Below are 20,957 nucleotides of genomic sequence, written 5' to 3' on the forward strand. Positions count from 1 at the left end.
TGCGCGAACCCCTTACTCACTGAGGGTTGCAGTTCGTAAAAAAAAACCTGCCATCATCTGCAAAGTCCCAAATATCCTTTCATAGCATATAAAAATATTTGCTAGATTTAGAGAAAAACTCTGCAAGGTTAAGTTTAACAGGAAAAAAGACATCAGGAGAATTCAGAGCCAGCTTCTTCATTCCCTTTCACACCAACATGAGCTGGAGCCCAGGCTAGGCATACCTTCGTACCAATTGAAAATAAATTTGTGATTAAGATTAAGATTCTAATACCAGCGCAGAAGACTTTTGCCACACGAAACATTTAATAGCTTGCAGAGCATTTAACGAGTCGGAGAAAATAACTGCCCTTATCGGTCGAAGGTCATACATTCTGCGCGATAACCTGCAGAAACGGATGTTAAACTTTATGAATAAACAACAAGAAGTCCGGACCTTCGGATTCAGCCAATCATCAGCGTCTCCGGATTCCTTCGATAGCCCTGTTGTATTGGAGTCATTGTCCCACAGTCCGGTAGGAAGTGACGTGAATAGCCATGATTTACATGGTGAGTAGATTCACCTGTTTTTAATATACGACCAGAGTTTAGTATAAAAGATAGACAGCTGCCCATTTCAACACAGAAACTGGCAAATGACCACACTGTAAAGGACACCCAGGACGAAGATCACGTTACAGGATTGCAGCTTGTAGGATTTCAAATCCCGATCTTGGAAAGAAGGCAATCTCTCTGTGTATATAGTGCGTGATTGACAGCTACGAGAGTTAACACTGCATATTATATTTGACCACTCAACCGTAATACGTTGCCTATTTGTTTTGACTGGGGCCCTTCTCAAAAATACAAAATGGTAAGTATTGCCGAATATGCCTATGCCAATTTCTATTTTTTTAAATTTTTAAAAAATATTCCACAACTGGGACTTTTGTTTAAAAGAGTCTTGTCGTTAGTCTTAAAGCAGCCTTTGTCATGCATTTGTACAAGTTCTGGTTCATGTATGTCAGTTTGTGCTTAATGATCCACTCCACAAATTTTACCTGAAACGCGCTTAATACAACAGCTGTTTCATGGAAAATCAATGCAAAATTCATATATTTATATATATAATTTATATTTGATGTAATAGAGTTCCAGTCACCAGCCAATTAAAAAAATAAATGTTCAAAGGAAGTACAGGCAGTATGTATAGACAGTTTTCTTGTAAAGTTTCAAAGTTTTTAACATACTTACATAACATACGAGAAAATAAGAAAGTCACGCATTTATTTTATCAAGCCAAACTTAGAATATTATGATCACCTCTTTAATATATTGCTATTATTTTTTCTTTTTTATAGAGCACAGCATCAGTATCTGTTGGTAAAGGAAACCTCCGCAAGGTGGCGCTGTCATATTTCCAGGACGTGCTCTTAAACCTGTACAATGTGAAGACAAAAATGGAGTGCCGCACCAAACCGTTCAGATCTGACCGGGAACTGCCCTCCACGACATCCTTAGAACTTTCTAAAACAAAGTCTCAAGCCATCGAACGGCTAAGGCTCATCTTTCCTGCGGATAGCACACATTTTCAAAATTTCGTGAACGTCTGTGAAAGTATTACGAACGAGGGTAATGTATCTTCCCTATTCACCGCGCTGGTGAAAGTGAGTTCCGAATCAGGTGAGATAATCCGCGAGTTGGGAGCAGATTCAGAACTGTTTGTGGGCACTCTACCTACGCCTTCAGAGGAAAGCTATGTAAACGTGGAGACTAAAGATGTTGCCAACAAAATAGTCCTTTCGTGGGATGAAAATATCCTTGCTAAAGACACGATGACCGCTATTTCTAGGCTAGCCAGTCGACTGAGAGATGACAAAAGACAACCTACACCTGCCGAGTATCTCCTATTACAGATTGGTTATTTTAACATTGGTCGGGGTAAATTCATGAACCACGAGGGGTTCCGCAGCCTGGGCACCCCGGGATTCCGACCTCACACCCAGACCTACATGTCCCTCACAGATCCCGGAGACGGCCATGTTCTGGGCACCACCAGGTTCGAGGATTGGATGAAAGGCGCCATCGTCCACGTGGAGCATCTAGAGAGACCCAACCACCTGCCCAGAGAGAACATCGAGTCTTACAGAATTCCCTCCCTTTACGACTTCACCAAGGTCAGGTTACACGTCGGTTCCACCGCCCCAACCACCTATTTCGTCGGACGCAGGGTCAAAGATTCCGGATCCTTCGACGAAGACTTCCTGAAACTCGTCAACATCACGGCTGCATCAGCGTCTGCTGCTTTTAACCAAGGAGCTGCGGAGTGTAAAGTCGCCATGGAAGGTTTGTCCACGTCACAGGCCGTAAGATACATGCAGGCCCTTCGGGGACAGGTCCAGAGATCCCGGAAACAGTTCTTGTCTGCAGCATGGAACCTCAATCAAACAGTCCTTGACGATTACAAACAGGAAGCGCCCATCAACTTGGAGGAGAGAATGGATATAGCAACGAGAGCCATCGAGATCACGTCGATCGGAGGTTTTGACAAAGTGACCTGGGACGGCGCCAGCGACACCTATCCCTCCAAGTGTATCATGTACCAGTTGAGCTTTGAGGAAGCCTTGACTCTGGTTCACGAGGCTCACCTCCGAGGGCTGGTCACCTATTTCTCAGCAGGTTTCAAGTTTGGCGAGATCAAACACGCCGTGTACGCCGGTGTCGACGGCATTGGAATTGGTGGCGCTCAGGTTCTGCGCTTCATGGACAGCGAGACGGGCATGCACGGGCCGTACACGGAAGAGAACATCCCGCGGATCTTGGCCAACCGAGACGAAGCGGCCAGTTCTGTTCGTGGACGTGGTGTTCACTTGTTGGCTCGTCTAGATACCATGTTCTTTGAAGGTTCCATCACCTCAGATCAGAACATCCTCAGGTATGAACTTTTCACTGCTCTTCTCACCAGAAACGAGCGGAGGATAGAAGAGCTGATTCAGCAACTTGTAGACATCGTCAACCTTCCTGAAGAAGGAAACCTTCCTTGGTTGAACTGTGCCAAGAGAATCCTAAACTCCCCGTCACCTTTGTTAAAGGAACGAGCTGAGAAAGTCGAGGCATGGGAATTGTTTGCGGAGTCCCTGAAGGCAATTGTGGAATCTGGAGACGAAGAGAGTGTTGGGGAAGAGTACGAGAACGAGCCATGGATGTCTTTCCGTAAAAACTACCGTGACTGGCAACTGAACAACCACAAGCTAGTTACAAGGCAAACGTCCTTCACCGTCCCGTTCAAATGTTACAGCGGGTAACTTCTACTCACCAACATTAGACAATGATCTGTAAAGATACTCTTCAGAGATTTTCCTCATTTACTCATTTTATTTGTGAAAGCAGAGAGAGACATTTTGAGTTGGTGGAAGTCCGTTTTAATATTTGTACCTTTACATCATTTTTACTTATTTAATTCAATTCAGATTTTTAAATATTTAATTTTTTTATTACCATTATGCCATTAGTCTTTCATTTGAATCTGGTCATGTGGCTATAATATTTTCAGATCTTAAGGTCTCAGGGTTGTACAGTGAAATAACTTCACTCGAGTCGAAATTCCATTTGCTTTATAGTTAAGTTACACTGTTCATAAATTTGTAAATATCCTTTATGTGTAATGTAACTAATTTATGACACGTGGTTAGTATATACATACCACACATTCCAAATATCATTTCTAGAATAATCTTTTATTGCAGGGTTAGCAAAGTGTATATATTTCTTGCAGTTTTTGTATTGTATTTTCCCTCTTATGTAAATGTTTACGTTGAGTGAAACCTGTTATTTTTAGTGAATGAAAGCCAAAGACATTTCGAATGCAGTTTGGAAGGCACATTATAAGCATATTAATACTATTTATATTTACTCTCAACACGGCAACAATATTTATGGATGCTACATCATTTATTTTCATTTTGCAATGAATTCCAAAGACTGAAACGTGGCTAAAGTTAATGTACTACATGTAATAATACTGCAATGTATCCATTGTGCGCACTCTAGTTTTGACTGTACATGTGTGTATACGTACAGTATATACGCGAAAGCCATTTTTGTTTTGTGTTTTACACACGAAACCCTTCACCCTCGGGCTCCTCATATGAAACCAGAGTCGAGTCAAACTAAACAATAAAACTAAACTGCATATCACAATCAATTTGAGTTACTTGATCTTTTTTTTTTCATTCTTTTTTTCTGCTCGTTGCTCTCGGAACAATGTACCAGCTTCATAGAGGTTGGACACTTTTAGAGCGCTATCGGCGCCGACAAACGCCATTGTCAGGAGATGTGTTATCTGTAAGAGTTCTGTAAAATTATTCTGTGTCGTTTGTCGTTAATTATTTTCTTCATTCTGCTACAAATTTATTCATTTGCCTATTGAATAGTTTTTTTTGTACTTGATTTATGTTTGATACAAAAGTATTGCAGAATATTTCAAAATACGCGACGGCAGTAAGGTCAACGTTTGAAGGACATGGTGAACAGTTCGTGACCTTGACATCACTGCATTGTATCATGTGAGCTGCATGTAAGGTAGATGTTCATCAAAAGCATCTCATTGGTTGGTTGATCGCCTGGTTTACGGTACTGAAACTTCTGGTCCGTGCGTCGATGAGCTTCTTCACCGTACATTACTTCCAGTATTCAGGGCAAAGCATCAGCAATTCTCGTCGGTTAAAGTGAACATAAAGGATGAGAGACAAAGACACTGTCATTCGAAGGAGCAGGCAAAACTGCTCTCCACAAAACTATTTTGATTTCTTTTAATTCAAATACTACTGTGAGACAAAAAATCATTTGAAACAGGATAAAATACGAAGGCCTTTTACGGCGATATCTAAATGACGTGACGTCAGATCATTTTTTAAGGGTGTCAAATGTATTTTCAGGCGTTGAAAATAGTACAATAGTAAATCTTTTGAAAATATAGTCTAAAAAAATGCCTTAGAAAAATATTTTGATTGATAATATAAAGATTAAAATGTTAGTCTAAGTATTTTAAGTGTGTATGTATTTTTATTTGTGCGTGTGTTACCATGAATTTCTTTCGGTTACAAGTTTAACATCTATATAGGCTGTGGCGTTTAAATCCTGTTTTAAAGGATTAGCGACGCGGACCACAGGAATGCGCCTGCACGCAAGTGGCCTAGATACACTAAACATATATCTGCATCAGATAATAAACGTGCTTAACAAATTAATGCCTTTAAGTAAATATCAGACTTATATCTATACTATTTAGAGACTTAAAATGATTTTAAAAACCTATGCTTGTTCCGTTTTATGTATTTTAAGTAATTCATAAAGTATTTTGAACGGTAACACGTGCACACACTATAATGAATGCTTACTTTTGACATGTTCAAGGTGTGTTTATTTTTCAAATACACGCGTATGTTTTACAAATATATTGATTTATTTTATACATACATGCAGTATTTTATAAATACACACATTTATAGTACAAATGCAATAATTTATAATAAAAATGCAATAATTTATAGTATAAATGCAATAATTTATGTTTTAAATTGAATGGGTTTATTACTTAAACGGAGTAATTTAAAGTTTTCAATTTATATGGTCAACATTATAAAACGGTCTATCAGTTGTTGGATAAACATGGTTTAGTGTTTAAGTATTAAACATGTTTCAATTAAACATTAAGCACGTTTATTATCTGTTGCAAAGAGATGTTTAAATGTTAAGCATTTATATTTCCAGCGTGGTTGAATAAATGCTTGGGGTATAAACTTGGCACTTAACAATTTTTCAATCAAATGACGACCAACCAGTTTAATTGCTCTAACCTCTCAGTGCTGAGCGACAAGCGAGGCAGTAGGATGTACCATTTTTAGTATGACTCTCCACCCTCCACACACACACACACCACACAGGCCTGGGAAGTTGAAGCAAATACAAACAGTGTTCAGCTGTTTACGGATATGGAGTTACACATAATTTTCCTTTAATCATATCCTCCAAACCATTTAGTATCTTGCGACATACTGGAAAATGATTAGTATCGTAAGTAATGAGCTCATTAATTAGTTTTTATACAGTATTGATCGGGGTCTGACAGCAACCACGCCCATATACTAGCCCAAATAACCTACTCTTAGGATAACACTGCTATTGTAGTTACTGCAGGTAATATAATGCCAACACTACGCCACTGTTGCAGTTGCTTAACCGTATACTGCAAACATTACGCCTCTCTTGTAGCTACTAGACCGGATACTGCCCGGATTACGTCGCTGTTGTGGTTATTAACCCATATAGTGTACGGATTACACCGGTATTTGTAACCATCAACACATGAACTATTATAGAGGAATACATTGATATTGCCCGTTACTACAGCCTTTTTCTTTTAGCCGCTAAAACTCAGCTGTCTGTAAAATTAGTGACAAGTAACAACACAAGCTGTACACATTGGTATGTTATACGTCTATATTATTGCACGGAACTGAATGAAGCAAGAATAATTTTTTTTAATTCATCATGTTAAACTCCATAAGCTTGGTTTCAACACCAAGAACTCATTGCCTCGGCTGAGGTCATAATTATCCAGTATCAAGTGGCCTGCTGGGGAATGGGCGTTGTATTTTGTTTTACAATACCTGCACCTACATGCGGTAAGAACAAATTCGACGCAGTAACACAGCTACACTAGTGTTTTTGGTCACACAATTTCCTGACATCCAACTCTAAAACCATACTGCTTTGAGATTATATACTGCAAGAGGTAAACAAAAAATCATTTATGTAGGTTATGTTATACTGAAATGTGAGAACAATGTAAAATATGGCAGTTTACGTAACTGCTATCGCCCTTCGTCAAAACATATTCAACTCCGTAAAATATCCAGCATGCCACTTGTTTCTAAATAATTATGAAGTCACCCAAGGCAATGATTTCTTGGTGTTGAATCAAAGCTTATGTCACTGCTCTAGTTTTACTCGCTTTGTTGTTATACTTTGAATTAAACCCACATGAATAAATATACGTGTTACTTGTTGGAGTTATTTCCCTTTTATCTGTACACTAGAAAATTTGAATGGTTGTTTTAGTGGACGATCTTCATAAGATTTGAGCACGACGTTAAACCCCAAGCACTCACTCACACTTAAAATTTGCGAGATAATGTCAGTAATTTTTTTGAATGTGTGTCTGTTATTTAATGTAATATGATGGAGAAATTTTGTTGTTTATTTACGCAAACAGTTGTCTAGATCTAATTGACTATTCTTTTGATTTAACTACTTATTATATAGTACAGGTGCGTGTGATGTGCATTTGATTTAATTCCGTGTCACTGTTTTGATATACTGTATTTCTGCATTTCACAGAACTGATACCCAGCTGCCGAACTGATTAACAAACACTCTGTCACGTCGTGCACGCTGCATAAACTGTTCCTGAAATATTCTCTCCTATTGGGCATTCTATATCAGTCAGGATTACCCGTCTCAACCAATACTATTTGGTGGGGGGGGGGAGGAGGAGGGGGTGCATGGGATGGGGATGTAGAGTAATTCAAAACATCTTTATCTTCGAACAACTAGCCTTCAGTAACAGTAACAGTTAAATTAACATAAAGTCTGTTGTTTGAGTGATGCTAGAACGTATTCTGCAGCAGACTGTTCTGTTAAATATAAGATGCATATTCTATTAATTCAACATAACGATTCCATTAAGCTAACGGAACATTTTATTGAATACAACACAGAATTACGTTATAATAATATAATAAATTCTAGCGTCACTCGGACAACAGACTTTCTGTTAGAATTTAAAGATTAAATTTTTGGGTGTAATGTAAACTATTAAAGCGATCTTGCTAAAAATATTGTCCAACAAATACACAATACTTTGATAACTTTGTTTGTATGCCTGTCACACTATAAATATGCCCTTAGTTTGTGCATTATTGTTATATATGTTCATTTAACTGTACTTTTAGATGGGAAACATCTATAGAACTCAGAACTAGTGTCAATATTTTAATATTACCTTTTTCTTTAAATCGGCCAGATATCTCAACGAAAAACAAAACGTGTATTTTGTACACAGTCTCAATTCCAAGGCCTTGTTTCATGACTTCACAAACTGGTTCTTATATATACAATTATCTAGGTAACTGACATTTGTCTGATAATTCGAAAACTACTTAAATGTCAAAAATACAGGCAGCAGAAAACTGTAAGTATACGCTAACCTCCAAACGTACAAATTCTTACTACTTATTTCAAACATATTTTTTTTAACTCATGCCTTTTTCTCATACTCCACTCCCCGTTTTTTTTTTTACTAATATTCATGTCCAGAAAGCCGGTACCAATAACAGCAGTCTTTAAGCCTAAAGTAAGAAACAGGATGCTTTCACAAGACAGGATAAACTCAATAAGAATCTTACACAGTTTACGTCACCATCACGTGACCTCGGTATTCGGGGAAAACGGATTCCTTAATTCAGGCGCTTAATTGTTTCAATTACCGGTGTCTGACGACACATATACCATTAATACGCGCCTATAGGTGAAATACCATGATCCGGTATACTGCCCGGAATCTCATCACTTTACATGGGTTAAGTTTCGTCCATACATCCTTCCCTGATTCATCACGCCTTCTGTTGTCAGCTCGGAAGTATATACATATATATAGGTCTGTACATAGTGTGTATATATATACATGTATATATACAGCAAACAAATCTGTATAAATCGAGAATCGGATAAGACTGTTTAATTTGTAAATGCAGTGGACACAGACCGAACGGAGTTACAGCGTTAAATATCTGCGATTGGATTCAAGAAATATTTGGCTAAGTCTATAGAGATGGTGAGTATTTGTATTAATCTATCTGTTTATATCTCACATGCTTTACCCCATGCCGACGCCCCGGTTTCCTCCACACATAAATTCGCCGTCATCAAAAGACTGAAAATTTTTTGAGTCATCTTAACTGAAGACGTTAACAAATAAATAAATGAATACAAATTTCCTGAAACTTAATGTGTAAAGTGTTTTCTGTAGTTGACAGTTTCATGCTAATTGCGGTACTATTTCAGTTACAACCCTAGGGCAACTATACCGGCAGCGTCTAATCAGCTTATAGAATGATTTTTTCAACAGGCCTGGGGTCAATATCGTACGCAAGTAATATAAGTTGTTTTTATCAATTTTGTCAAAGAAATAACTTAAAACGAATGACTGGGGTGTAACGGGAGGGTGTTGGTGGATGTGAATATGTATTTTAATAAAAAGATAGTGTGTACGATTGGTACAAAGTATTGTGGAAAAATATAGATCCACACAGTTTTGTGTACCAGCACAATTTGTGTATTTTGTGTAACACATCCACAACTACATGTGTACATCAGTAGAACACAAGTTGTGTACCACTGATTTTCAATAGTCGAGAGAGTAAGGTGCTTGGGGCCCTGAACACCCAGCTTATAGATATATTTGGATCCCGGATGCTGAAATAAAAGTCACATTATTTGTTTCTTCAAGTTTCAAGTTTCAGGATGTACTGTCTCCGTGTGCTCTTCAAGCGCCAGTGGATACATTATATAGCAATAGGTATATGTGATTTGTCGGCCTGAGCCCGGTTCCCTCCCACCGTGATACTTCCACTGCCGTATAAGTGAAATATTCTTGAGCACGGCGTGAAAGACTAATCAAATAAATACATATACAATTTATTATAGAAGTCTATATAACGTTAAAAAATCGTTGTTTTTACATTCTACGGTTGCATCCAAACTATATATACGCTTTAACCGCTACTGTATATCAATACGTACTACTCTAATTGCTATGACAACTAATTGCTATGGAGTTGGCCAAAAAAAAAAAACCCCAAAAATGTAATTAATCAAAATGTACCACACGTGTAAGACTTTGGCTTGTCACACATATTATGGATTTTAAACAACTTTCAAGAAAATTTCACTTCAGTTGTGTGGGGTAGTATTAGAATAGCAATAACTTTAACCTGGAACTCATATATCTGTTATATTTGTCCTATCCTTAATAGACATGTACTGTCCTGAATATGTATGCATTGTAAAATGCCATTCAAAATACGATTTGCCAAGCGTATATATATATATATATATATATATATATATATATATATATATATATATATATATATATAGTACACAAATTGTGTAATTCATGTCACACGACCACAACGAGTTGTGTATGTATGTGTGTACCACTGATACACCTGTCTGTGTGGATATGCCAATTTGTACAGAATCCTATTTACAGAGTAGCCGCGTTGTCTGGTCATAAATGTACATATAGGTGTCAGCAGAGAGAGGTGGGATCAGGTATCCGGGAAGTCAGTATCCTGGAGGGACCAGTCACGCTGAGTCAAAGGCTGTGTTTCGTGGTGTATGGGGCCTAAGTAGAGTCCGTCATGGTAGCTCTACAAAACACGGCTTCATGTCATCGCCGATTAACAGGCCTATAGGAAAATCCCGAAACAGACCATATTTAACTCGAACTATCCACAAAGATTTATAACGTATATGTATTCGAGCCTTTGGTTAGATTCGTCACCTTTCGTGTGCTTTTTTACTACGACATGTATTTATGTGATGCACATACACCCCTGTACATCCTCGTAAGCCTACACCTAATACACCTCTCTATAGGCTTCAAGATACACCTGTCTATATTCAAGTCCCTCTGTAACACTGAGGTCTCACCTGACTGAGCCTTACACTAACTTCACACTGCTTACTTACTTACATGTACTTTACATGTATACGCTCCCAAATACAGCTGTGTACGCTGAGTAGAACAAGAAGCCTGCATGACTATAATGCAGCGAACGAGCGCTTTTATTTACTTACCGTTACTTTACTTTGTTTTGTTGCCAGAGACATGTTATTCTGTTGCTGCTCTAGCAACAACCTGAAAATTTCTCTGTGCGTGGAAAACATATACAGACAAAATTTACTGACTCCCCCAAACAAAATTGAAATATTTTACATAGCTTTTCCCCTGATTCCTGTAAAGCAAAATGAACAATTCTTAGACGTTTGTGACTTGTCACTCTTAACAACCATCGGTTGAAAATTCAATTGGAGGGACAAATGGTTTTCGGTTATTGCTCTATGCTAGCAAGAAATAGATTATGTTTTTATCCACACATAAAAAAAACTTTAGTGACATTTCGACATTAGGCATTACGGAAAGTCTGTCTGCCCACTATTAAATTCCAAACCGATTTAAAACATCAAGATCACAAAGTGTGATATATCAAAAATTACAATGAAAATCAAAAGCAGTATTGACAACCTCTTACTTTAAAACGTACATTAAGCAATCTGATCACGGAAATATTTTTAAAAAGTCTGAAGTAAAAAATAACAAAAAAGCGAAAGCGGATACTGATTGTCTTGAAGTCGGAAGCTTCGAGTGTTTTTTTGGCGACGTGTATAATTCCATTTTGTGCCATACGTACTGTTGTTGATTGATTGATTGATTGTTGAACCATATTCAGGAATGTCTGACTTATACAATGACGGGTAGTCTTAGGGTGGATGGAAATGTACAGCATATAAACCACAGACCTTTGGCAAGTTACTGACGAACTTTCACATGGATTAAGTCAGTCACTGACATTGTTTATCAATATACACTAACATCATTTTCATATTTTTATCTACAGGACACACGCAAACATTCTCTGGGACTGGGAAATTTGCGCAAGATATGCGTATCTTACTTTCAAGACGTCCTTATTGGCCTGTACAATGTTAGAGTGAAAGTGGATTGCAAAACGAAGCCGTTCAAATCCGATCGAGAGCTGCCGGCTGTCAGCAGCGTGAAGGTATCTGAAACAACGACTCAGGTCATCGAAAGACTCAAGCTCACCTTTCCAGTGGTGAGTCCGCACTTCAAGAACTTGTTGAGCATTTGCAATGAGCTCACCAAAGCTGACAAACCGTCTGAGCTGTTGTACGCCTTGAGACAAACAACTAAAGAAGCTCGCAGTGTCCTCAATGAGCTGGAAGTGGAAGATGAGCTCTTCATTGGAACTGTCCCACTGGACATTCAGAAACCATATATCAGACTGAAAGCACAGGACAACAACAATAGAGTGATATTTGAATGGGACCCGGAAGCATTAGTTGAGGATTTCATGTCCTCGGTTTCCGCATTGGCGCAAAAGCTCCGAGAAGACAAGCGCAGCCCAAGCACCGAGGAGTATCTGGCATTCCAGCTTGCATACTTTAATCTCGGTCGGGGTAAATTCATGAACCACGAGGGGTTCCACGGCCTGGGCACCCCGGGATTCCGACCTCACACCCAGACCTACATGTCCCTCACAGATCCCGGAGACGGCCATGTTCTGGGCACCACCAGGTTCGAGGAATGGATGAAAGGCGCCATCGTCCACGTGGAACATCTGGAGAGACCCAACCACCTGCCCAGAGAGAACATCGAGTCTTACAGAATTCCCTCCCTTTACGACTTCACCAAGGTCAGGCTACACGTCGGTTCCACCGCCCCAACCACCTATTTCGTCGGCCGCAGGGTCAAAGATTCCGGATCCTTCGATGAAGACTTCCTGAAACTAGTCAACATTACGGCTGCATCAGCGTCTGCTGCTTTTTTCCAAGGAGCTGCGGAGTGTAAAGTCGCCATGGAAGGATTGTCCACGTCACAGGCCGTAAGATACATGCAGGCCCTTCGGGGACAGGTCCAGAGATCCCGGAAACAGTTCTTGTCTGCAGCATGGAACCTCAACCAAACAGTCCTTGACGATTACAAACAGGAAGCGCCCATCAACTTGGAGGAGAGAATGAATATAGCAACGAGAGCTATCGAGATCACGTCGATTGGAGGTTTTGACAAAGTGACCTGGGACGGCGCCAGCGACACCTATCCCTCCAAGTGTATCATGTACCAGCTGAGCTTTGAGGAAGCCTTGACTCTGGTTCACGAGGCTCACCTCCGAGGGCTGGTCACCTATTTCTCAGCAGGTTTCAAGTTTGACGAAATCAAACACGCCGTGTACGCCGGTGTTGACGGCATTGGAATTGGTGGCGCTCAGGTTCTGCGCTTCATGGACAGCGAGACGGGCATGCACGGACCGTACACGGAAGAGAACATCCCACGGATCTTGGCCAACCGAGACGAAGCGGCCAAGTCTATTCGTGGACGTGGTGTTCACTTGTTGGCTCGTTTGGATACCATGTTCTTTGAAGGTTCCATCACCTCAGATCAGAACATCCTCAGGTATGAACTTTTCACTGCTCTTCTCACCAGAAACGAGCGGAGGATAGAAGAGCTGATTCAGCAACTTGTAGACATCGTCAACCTCCCTGAAGAAGGAAACCTTCCTTGGTTGAACTGTGCCAAGAGAATTCTGAACTCCCCGGCACCTTTGCTGCGCGAGCGCTGCGAAAGCCCTGAGATTTGGAAAAGTTTCTTGGAGAATTTAGAATTTCTGGTCTTTGACGAAGACGACGAAGACGGCGTTGCGGAGGAATATGAGAATGAGCCTTGGCTCGGTTTTCGGAAGGTTTACAGGGAATGGCAGACAAATAACCATAAGGTTGTGACACGGCAGGCCTCGTTTACTGTTCCCTACAAGGCCTATAGCTGAAAGAATAAGTATTACCCGTGAATGTAACGACAGAAAACTTACAGAAAATTAAACTGTGTACGCGCATTAAGTTTCAAATGATATAAAGGTTCATTGTTTGTGTCTTACACAGGCATGGGGCTGTCGGAATGATACAACTAAACCTGCATAATGTGCGGTTTCGATTATAACTTAAATATAAAAATATCGCATCCAAAAACCATCAGGTGGGCAAAAGTCCAACATTCGTATACCAGTTGTAAGCGTATTTTTGAGTTTTACCATGACAACAGAATACTTTTTTCTTGGTGTACAAGAAAAATATCGGGCGTTAAGACAAAATCAATCATGCGTTCATTTCTGGTGTTTCGGCAAACACGTCGTTTTGTTTTACGAGGATCTTTGTCATAAAATGCGGATTTCCATCGTCTACGCCAAAATATTTAACACTCTTCAGAGAATTCTGTAAAATGAAGTATTCATGCAGAAATAAAATCTATATCAAAAACTGGCAATGGCCTTATATGCCTTTTGAAGCATGTTTTATATTTCCGAATCAAACCCTGAAAGGAGTGTCGTTTTCAATTGTTGGTAGAACGCGTGCATTTGTAACCACATGGAATCCAAAAAAAATCATTCACCTCTTTCGCACTTAAGGTGCAGAACAGTCTAATAATCTTTTTGTACACTTAAATGCGACCATCACCCCTCATTTCGTCCCATAATTCTACGCACGCACAACATCGTTGGACGTTAGTGTTTGGAATAGAAATAAAAATGGGAAGGGATGACCGTTGTGCTGAAGGTCCATTATTCCCTGTAGATACGAAAGTCAAGAGAAGGTCTAACAAATACAGGAAGAAGTAGCGTAACATTTCTTACGCATGCTTTTTCATTGGATTCTATGTAATCACATGACAGTAAGATTTTCCGGAAAAAAAAACAATAAAAAAAAAACAGGTTGATTCGAAGCAGTAACTTATATGATATAAATAAGGCCAGCAAGAAGGTAAGAAATACTGAAATATGTCAAACTCGATAAACCTTTTTCTAACAATACAGCCGTTGAAAATTTCGAATTGGGAAGTTGGGAAAGACAATTGGGAAGACAAAATGCGCCAAATGCCTTGCCCAAGGTATGAATATAGGAACCATGGCGGACGTTAGACTTTTCGATTTCAAAAGTTTCAGCAAGTGTATTATTGTTAAAAGGTTTGCCGGTGCGGACATCTGTAAACCCCGATGACTGTACAACGAGCATGAGTTATATAAGTACCATAAGTGAAATTTTCTCGCTGTAATACATGGGAACATGTGTCTTGCTGAATGTAGTAAGCATCAGTACAGTCCGACTCGATCGGCTAACGGCGAAAAGCAGACAGAGGCCGCACGTCGTCAGACACATCTGACAGCGAGAATTGGTAGTTATATGACAATTCGGACAACAAGGAGCTTCCCTTAGCCAATTCCTTCTCCTGTTACTCGTACTCCGATTTCTAAAATGCCCTGATTGGCTCATTTATTATAGGCTAAGTGTTGTTCCTTCCAAAGGTCAATGAGGCTACGGGTTCAAATCCAACTCCTGCTGGCAAAACTGCAGGATTAAGTCAGCAGGTTTGTCAAGTATGTGACAATGGGTCATAGCTCACTCCGAAGACTCCGCTTTCCTCTGCTCAGAAACATGATCGTCGCTGTATGTTCATTGAAAAATGGAATAAACACTAATCAAAGATATAAATAAATGCAACTTTTAAATTCAACTCAAGACCAAAACACCATTTTAACAATTTTGACCAATAAGTATTAAAAGCAAGCATTTATTGTTGGTACAAAAATATCGTCATCAGATTGTCATGATCATCACCTCAGTGAGCTCTAGAGACAAGACTTGACATATAATCATCACAATTTTGTAACATCAAAGCATGCTGATTTCTCGCAACAAACTATAGAAGTCAGGAGTGAATCGCATGCTTTCTTCACTAGGAGCAAACATAACTGATAAGGTCAGTCATGGAGAATATGAGTAATGGCCTGTAATTTATCAGAAAGGCAAATCGCCACAAGAGCAAAATAAAAGAGCAAATTTTAGATTTTGTTAACAAGTCAGACAGGCAACATTTCTTACAATACCAGCACCCATTGCAGTGTTTATTTATTTTATATGATTAATGGCAAAATACATGAGGCATGTGCAGAACCTTCAAAATCTCCAGAGGCGTGCTAATTTTGAGGTGGAGGAAAGTCTTTTGGGTCCATACTTTGACAAGTGGTCAGAAGACTTTTATTTGTTTATTGAAAACATCCTAAATATTAACCTGAATAAATGCACAGAAAATAAAAATTTAATAATAGCAGAATTTTGGATCAACACTGTTTTATACATCAACTCAACTAGGTTCCCCAGGGTAGCAGGTTTCATAAACGTCAACCTATGTTAACATAAGTTTCCAGTGGTGGTTTGGCACATGCTGTGCATCAATATTCCTCTATCATAATTTGAAGTATCTATACTTTTGGCAATTTATGCACATTCTTGATTTGTGTTTTTAGACAAAACAACACTGGTTGGATTGGTCATTGTCAGGGCTTCACAAACTGTATAATTTCGTTAGTCGACACACAATAATGCCTCCAGCATATGCTTGAATAAACACCCTGCAAACAGGCGAAAAGATTGAAGAATACTACTGTATATATGTATATCTGAATCTGGCCTCTTATGATACAGAATGCAGATGTTATGTTCCCATTGTCTTCCAGATTTAAATTACAAAATAACAAAAAGTTCAAAGCAGTGTCTGTGTAGACAATTGTGAGAGATTGGAACACTAACACAACTCAAACAATGAAACTAAAATTCAAACTAAGCATTCAATTTGCAGAACCTGTTAATTACTGATTTGGCAAAATGCAACAAAGATTAAATACACTATGGTGGTGTGAAAAAGATGTTAAATAACATCCTTACATACATAAGTGCATTTGTACCTAAGGTGTAGTGTTTATGCATAGATTACGGACACTTACTGGCAACCTACAGTTTGTTTTCGGCCAAGTTGTGACACATACACACATACAAAAGCATAAACTTGGATTTCAATCTCTTAGGCGAATCACAAGATTTCTTTTTTCCTGTCACCCACCCACATGTCATTTTATCATGTGCATAAGAACTCATTATTTCAATATTTGACATTACCAGAAAATAATGATAACGAAAAATGTAAATTATTCTGCCGTCTGCACCAATGTTCCATAATGATTTGATGGGAAACAAGGAATCAAGTGTTATCGGCCTCATAACTAACAACCATACACACATGGACAATACATTATATAAAATTTGGAAGACATATTGCATTTTAGAGAGCAAGAGAGAGTGGCAAAATATAACTATTAACACTGAGCATAACACAACATTTTGAGACAGAACAAATTGTTGAACAAATTTATTTATTTAAGTTTTACGCTGCACTCAAGAATATTTCACTTATATGACGGCGGCTAGCATTATGGTGGGAGAAAGAAATAATTTGTACACATATTTTTTTAACATGAAAACATACACAAATAAAGCTATTCAGATTGCATTTTTTAGGAGTTCTTAAGTACTCTTGGAGACCATGTATAACATTGCTGAATGCTGAAAGACCAGACAAAATCACATATAAAAAAATAAATAAAAAAATAGAGAAATATTTGGTGATTACAGAAGCATCCCTGTTTCCTGCTTTCCTGGAGTGTTGATAATAACTCTGACAACCTTTCTCAGCAGACATTACATTTTGATATACTATTCATAATTTAACTGAAACTTAATAAAAAAAATCATGGAAAGAAAATTCATGAACAGAAATATCAAACATCTTTCAGAAACTAAAAATCATGACAGGATTACTTTTACAGACATGCAAACTTTTTACAGACAACTTGAAAAATATTTACACAACTTTGAAAAAAAAGGCAAACTTGTGAAACAATTTTTAAACATAATTATTCCCGTAAGCACAGAACTATTATGGGGCGGAAGGGTGAGGGTGTGGTGCACACAGAGGGAGGAGAGGGTGGTCATTGATTGGTGTAAGTACAAAACAATAAATCTGGATCCAAAATCGTATAATGGACTTAAACATTCTCTGTACATAGAAATGCAGAGTCCCGACCAAAGTATGTAAGTGGTGATGCTTCCGAGTGAGGAGAATATCCATATAACCCACCACAAGAACTCCTTATATGGAATACAAGTTGCTCAAGTAAAACATCATAGGGTCTATAAACCCACGTCAGGATGGCATTATATGTGGTAAGAATACTGCACAGTTTTGTAACATGGGGCCAGGTTTATTGTGGCATACATTTGTCACAATGCAATTGCAATTCATTGCGATGCACGGAATGCTCAGCAATATTAGCTGCCAGAATGGTTGCAGGTAAGTCGATCAATTCCAATACCATTGTAGATGTGACCATGAGTAAGAGTACTTTCAGCCACCACCATTTGACAAATGCCATTGTAAGATCGTGTGACAATCAATGCTGATTAAGCTGACATGGTGGATGAAAATCCCAGATTACCAGCATACATAATTTATGAGCAGCCCCTATGTACGAGACACAAAGATGTGGAATGTTCTATTTAACCCACCCTCAGAATGCTCAACAGCAGCCACTCAATGATGCTTAATTTACCTTACAACTGCTTACACATTCAAACTCATGACCTCACCAATTTTTAATTGTTGTTTTATGGGCAGAATAAAACCTTTTTCAATGTTGTGAGAAGGTATAAAAATAAAAACTTGAAATCATCCAATTTGTGGAAAATCTGGACTATCGATTTTCCCTGTCAAAGAAATATTTACATGATAGGAAAGCCTAAAATAACAGGAAATTCATCAATACTTGGAGATCGGACAAAATAAATAGGTGGATTTTCAGTTTCAATTCTTTCCATTATTTATATTTTCTAGAGTCGGCTCGCCCTTAAAACACAAAATAAAACTTGTGTCACCTTACCTATTTTCTGTTTTTCTCACCATACATCTTGAAGTTTGGTACTACTTCAGATATATCAGTTTTGGACTGAAAGAAATTAAAACTGAATCTTAAATAAGTATGTATCCAATGATGAACTGTAAAGGAATATGACAATGGCTCCCTTACCATACCATTCAGTTTTAAGGACATACAAGCCTTCTGCTGTAGTCGACTTAAACTTTTATAATTGTAACATTTCTGCTTAAAATAAAAGAATTTCACTGGATCTAAAGTTGGAAAAAAATATTCTGCCGGAGCTAAATAGACGCCTCCAGGATCTAATGGTTCTTTCACAGATTTTATGTAGGAACGATAGAGAAGTGTGATGAAGTGAGGACCAGTGCTGTCTAATACATTCCACATATGGGCAAAATTTGGGAGATTTTCCATCACAAATTTCATGAATGGATGTTTCTTGTTGCAACCCATGATGGCGTTTATGGCCAAACCTTCAAAGTTTGAGTCCAGTATGGGATGTTCCCATGGCTCCTGACCAATAAAACAGGAATATTTCCGTGTCATAGGCTCCAAAGACTGAAGGTTTTCTAAGTCCAAATCAGAATACACACCACCATATTCGTACAGAACAAAATACCGCAAGGCATCAGCTCTCCTGATTCCCTCGGTGTATGAATCAAACATGGACAGGTACTCCGGGAACTTGTCAGCGATGAGCTCTCTAGCAGAATCATCTGTCCAAAACCAGTATTCCCAGTCAGGATGATGTGATGTCCAAGAATTGATGAACGGCACCAGGGAGTTGGGGATTTTGGTATTTGCCCAAGTCTGGTGAATGATCTTAGGAATTTGGCTTTTCCCACTCTTTGGAAATTCTTCTAATGGTGTTAGAGAGCGTGGTAAAGCTAAGTTCTCCCCAGGAAAATCTAAATTGCTGAGATCTTCTTGAGAATCTTGCTCAAACTGAATCACAACATGGAGGAGGGCAATGATGATGACCACAACTGCCAATGTGATGAGGTTACTCTTGGTTAGTCGGGGCAGTTTACACCGTACAGTCTTCATCTAGATGGGTTTCTGAAAAATTATAAAACTTGAAAAGTGAAAAAACCAATCAAAGCAATTTATGACTATTAGTGGGATTTCTTCTGTTTATGGTGACTTCTTCTTGCTTTTGTTGAGGGGGAGGGAGCGCTCCTTCTATATACAGGGTGAAGGACCTAAAATTTCCTTCATGACAAAGGCGTTCATTTTGCCTAATTCTGGGAGTTTGTTAGATCTTAGAAAGGTGTTTGGGGGATAGTTTGGAAAGTACAGATAGGATGATATCCAACTGGTAAAAGAACTGGTGGATAGCAAAAATAAGGTTGGGTTCGAGCCAGTTTTTTTTTTTTAGCGAAATTGTCCGCGTGGAAATTGTCTATATGACCGAAGCTGGGCGTTTCGGTAGGAACGCTGGCTTTGGGCTAACATCCATGGCATTCCTTATGTCACATGAACAGCACAGATGTACAGTACATGTAACATATATCCGATTTCCAGCTAGAACTAATTGTCTGGGTAGTCTGAAGATCTCTCGTTTCCCTTTATCTCGCCTGCAAACAATTAAGAATCAAGAAATTCGAATGCTTATCGGCTATAACCAGCTGAATAGGTGTCGGCACGAAAAAATTGTTATGTTACGATGTTGTTGTTGTTGTTACGCATCCGACTGAGAGATGCGAGATAATCACTAGCCTCCTTTCTCTGACACGGGGTACATCTCCACACACAGGATATAGTCAGTTTATAATGCTAGATTGCAATCCTTACCATCAAGACCTACAATTTCTTTTTACAAGTTTTCATGAGATTCGTCCGCTTCGTTTGATGTCCGTGTTTTTTTTTTTATTCAGACTGGTTAAGTTGCTTATCCTATGCCAAGGGAGGCAACCGTTTTCATCTACCGAAGACATGCGAAGGACGAGCGTTGTTTTGATAAGGTTATTTTGGTATTGAAAATTTTCACAGGTTTTCTTGTGGCTTACTGCTTGTCTACTGTAGACATTTACCACAAGTGTGGCTTATTCCTCCAAAATACATTTCCTCGTAGTTTCATTGAAATTTGAAGGGAGGTAACTATCTCATTGATCGTGAGGGAAACACCATGGGTCTATAATTGAATGAGCTGATTCATCTCACTCCTTATTTAACCTTCTGACATGTTGAGATAGGTCCGACCGAATGACTGTCAGAAATATAAAATATGGGAGTAGCATATTTAACGTTGTCGAATTAGTGGTCTGTACATCCTGTAGATTAGTACTTACA

At 38.8% G+C, this 20,957-nt stretch overlaps 3 protein-coding genes across 3 annotated transcripts; 2 read left to right on the plus strand and 1 right to left on the minus strand.

Moving 5' to 3' along the window:
* The first annotated feature begins 269 nt into the window (after window positions 1–269).
* On the plus strand, window positions 270–4,395 carry LOC135472886 (uncharacterized). The gene is made up of 2 exons (XM_064752596.1): window positions 270–853; window positions 1,341–4,395. Exons 1-2 carry the CDS (start codon window positions 851–853, stop codon window positions 3,282–3,284), a joined length of 1,947 nt encoding a protein of 648 aa, XP_064608666.1. The 5' UTR covers window positions 270–850; the 3' UTR covers window positions 3,285–4,395.
* A 4,102-nt stretch (window positions 4,396–8,497) lies between these two features.
* LOC135472967 (uncharacterized) lies at window positions 8,498–14,160 on the plus strand. Its single transcript, XM_064752715.1, has 2 exons — window positions 8,498–8,875; window positions 11,727–14,160. Exons 1-2 carry the CDS (start codon window positions 8,873–8,875, stop codon window positions 13,668–13,670), a joined length of 1,947 nt encoding a protein of 648 aa, XP_064608785.1. The 5' UTR covers window positions 8,498–8,872; the 3' UTR covers window positions 13,671–14,160.
* Window positions 14,161–15,476: 1,316 nt separating this feature from the next.
* On the minus strand, window positions 15,477–20,534 carry LOC135472798 (uncharacterized). Its single transcript, XM_064752471.1, has 2 exons — window positions 20,460–20,534; window positions 15,477–19,724 (listed from the first exon to the last, which is right to left on the minus strand). The coding sequence occupies exon 2, from the start codon at window positions 19,710–19,712 to the stop codon at window positions 18,669–18,671; it is 1,044 nt and encodes a 347-aa protein (XP_064608541.1). The 5' UTR covers window positions 19,713–19,724; window positions 20,460–20,534; the 3' UTR covers window positions 15,477–18,668.
* Window positions 20,535–20,957: the final 423 nt, after the last annotated feature.

This window comes from Liolophura sinensis, chromosome 8 (genome assembly GCF_032854445.1).
Source record: "Liolophura sinensis isolate JHLJ2023 chromosome 8, CUHK_Ljap_v2, whole genome shotgun sequence".
Classification (NCBI taxonomy): Eukaryota; Metazoa; Mollusca; class Polyplacophora; order Chitonida; family Chitonidae; genus Liolophura; species Liolophura sinensis.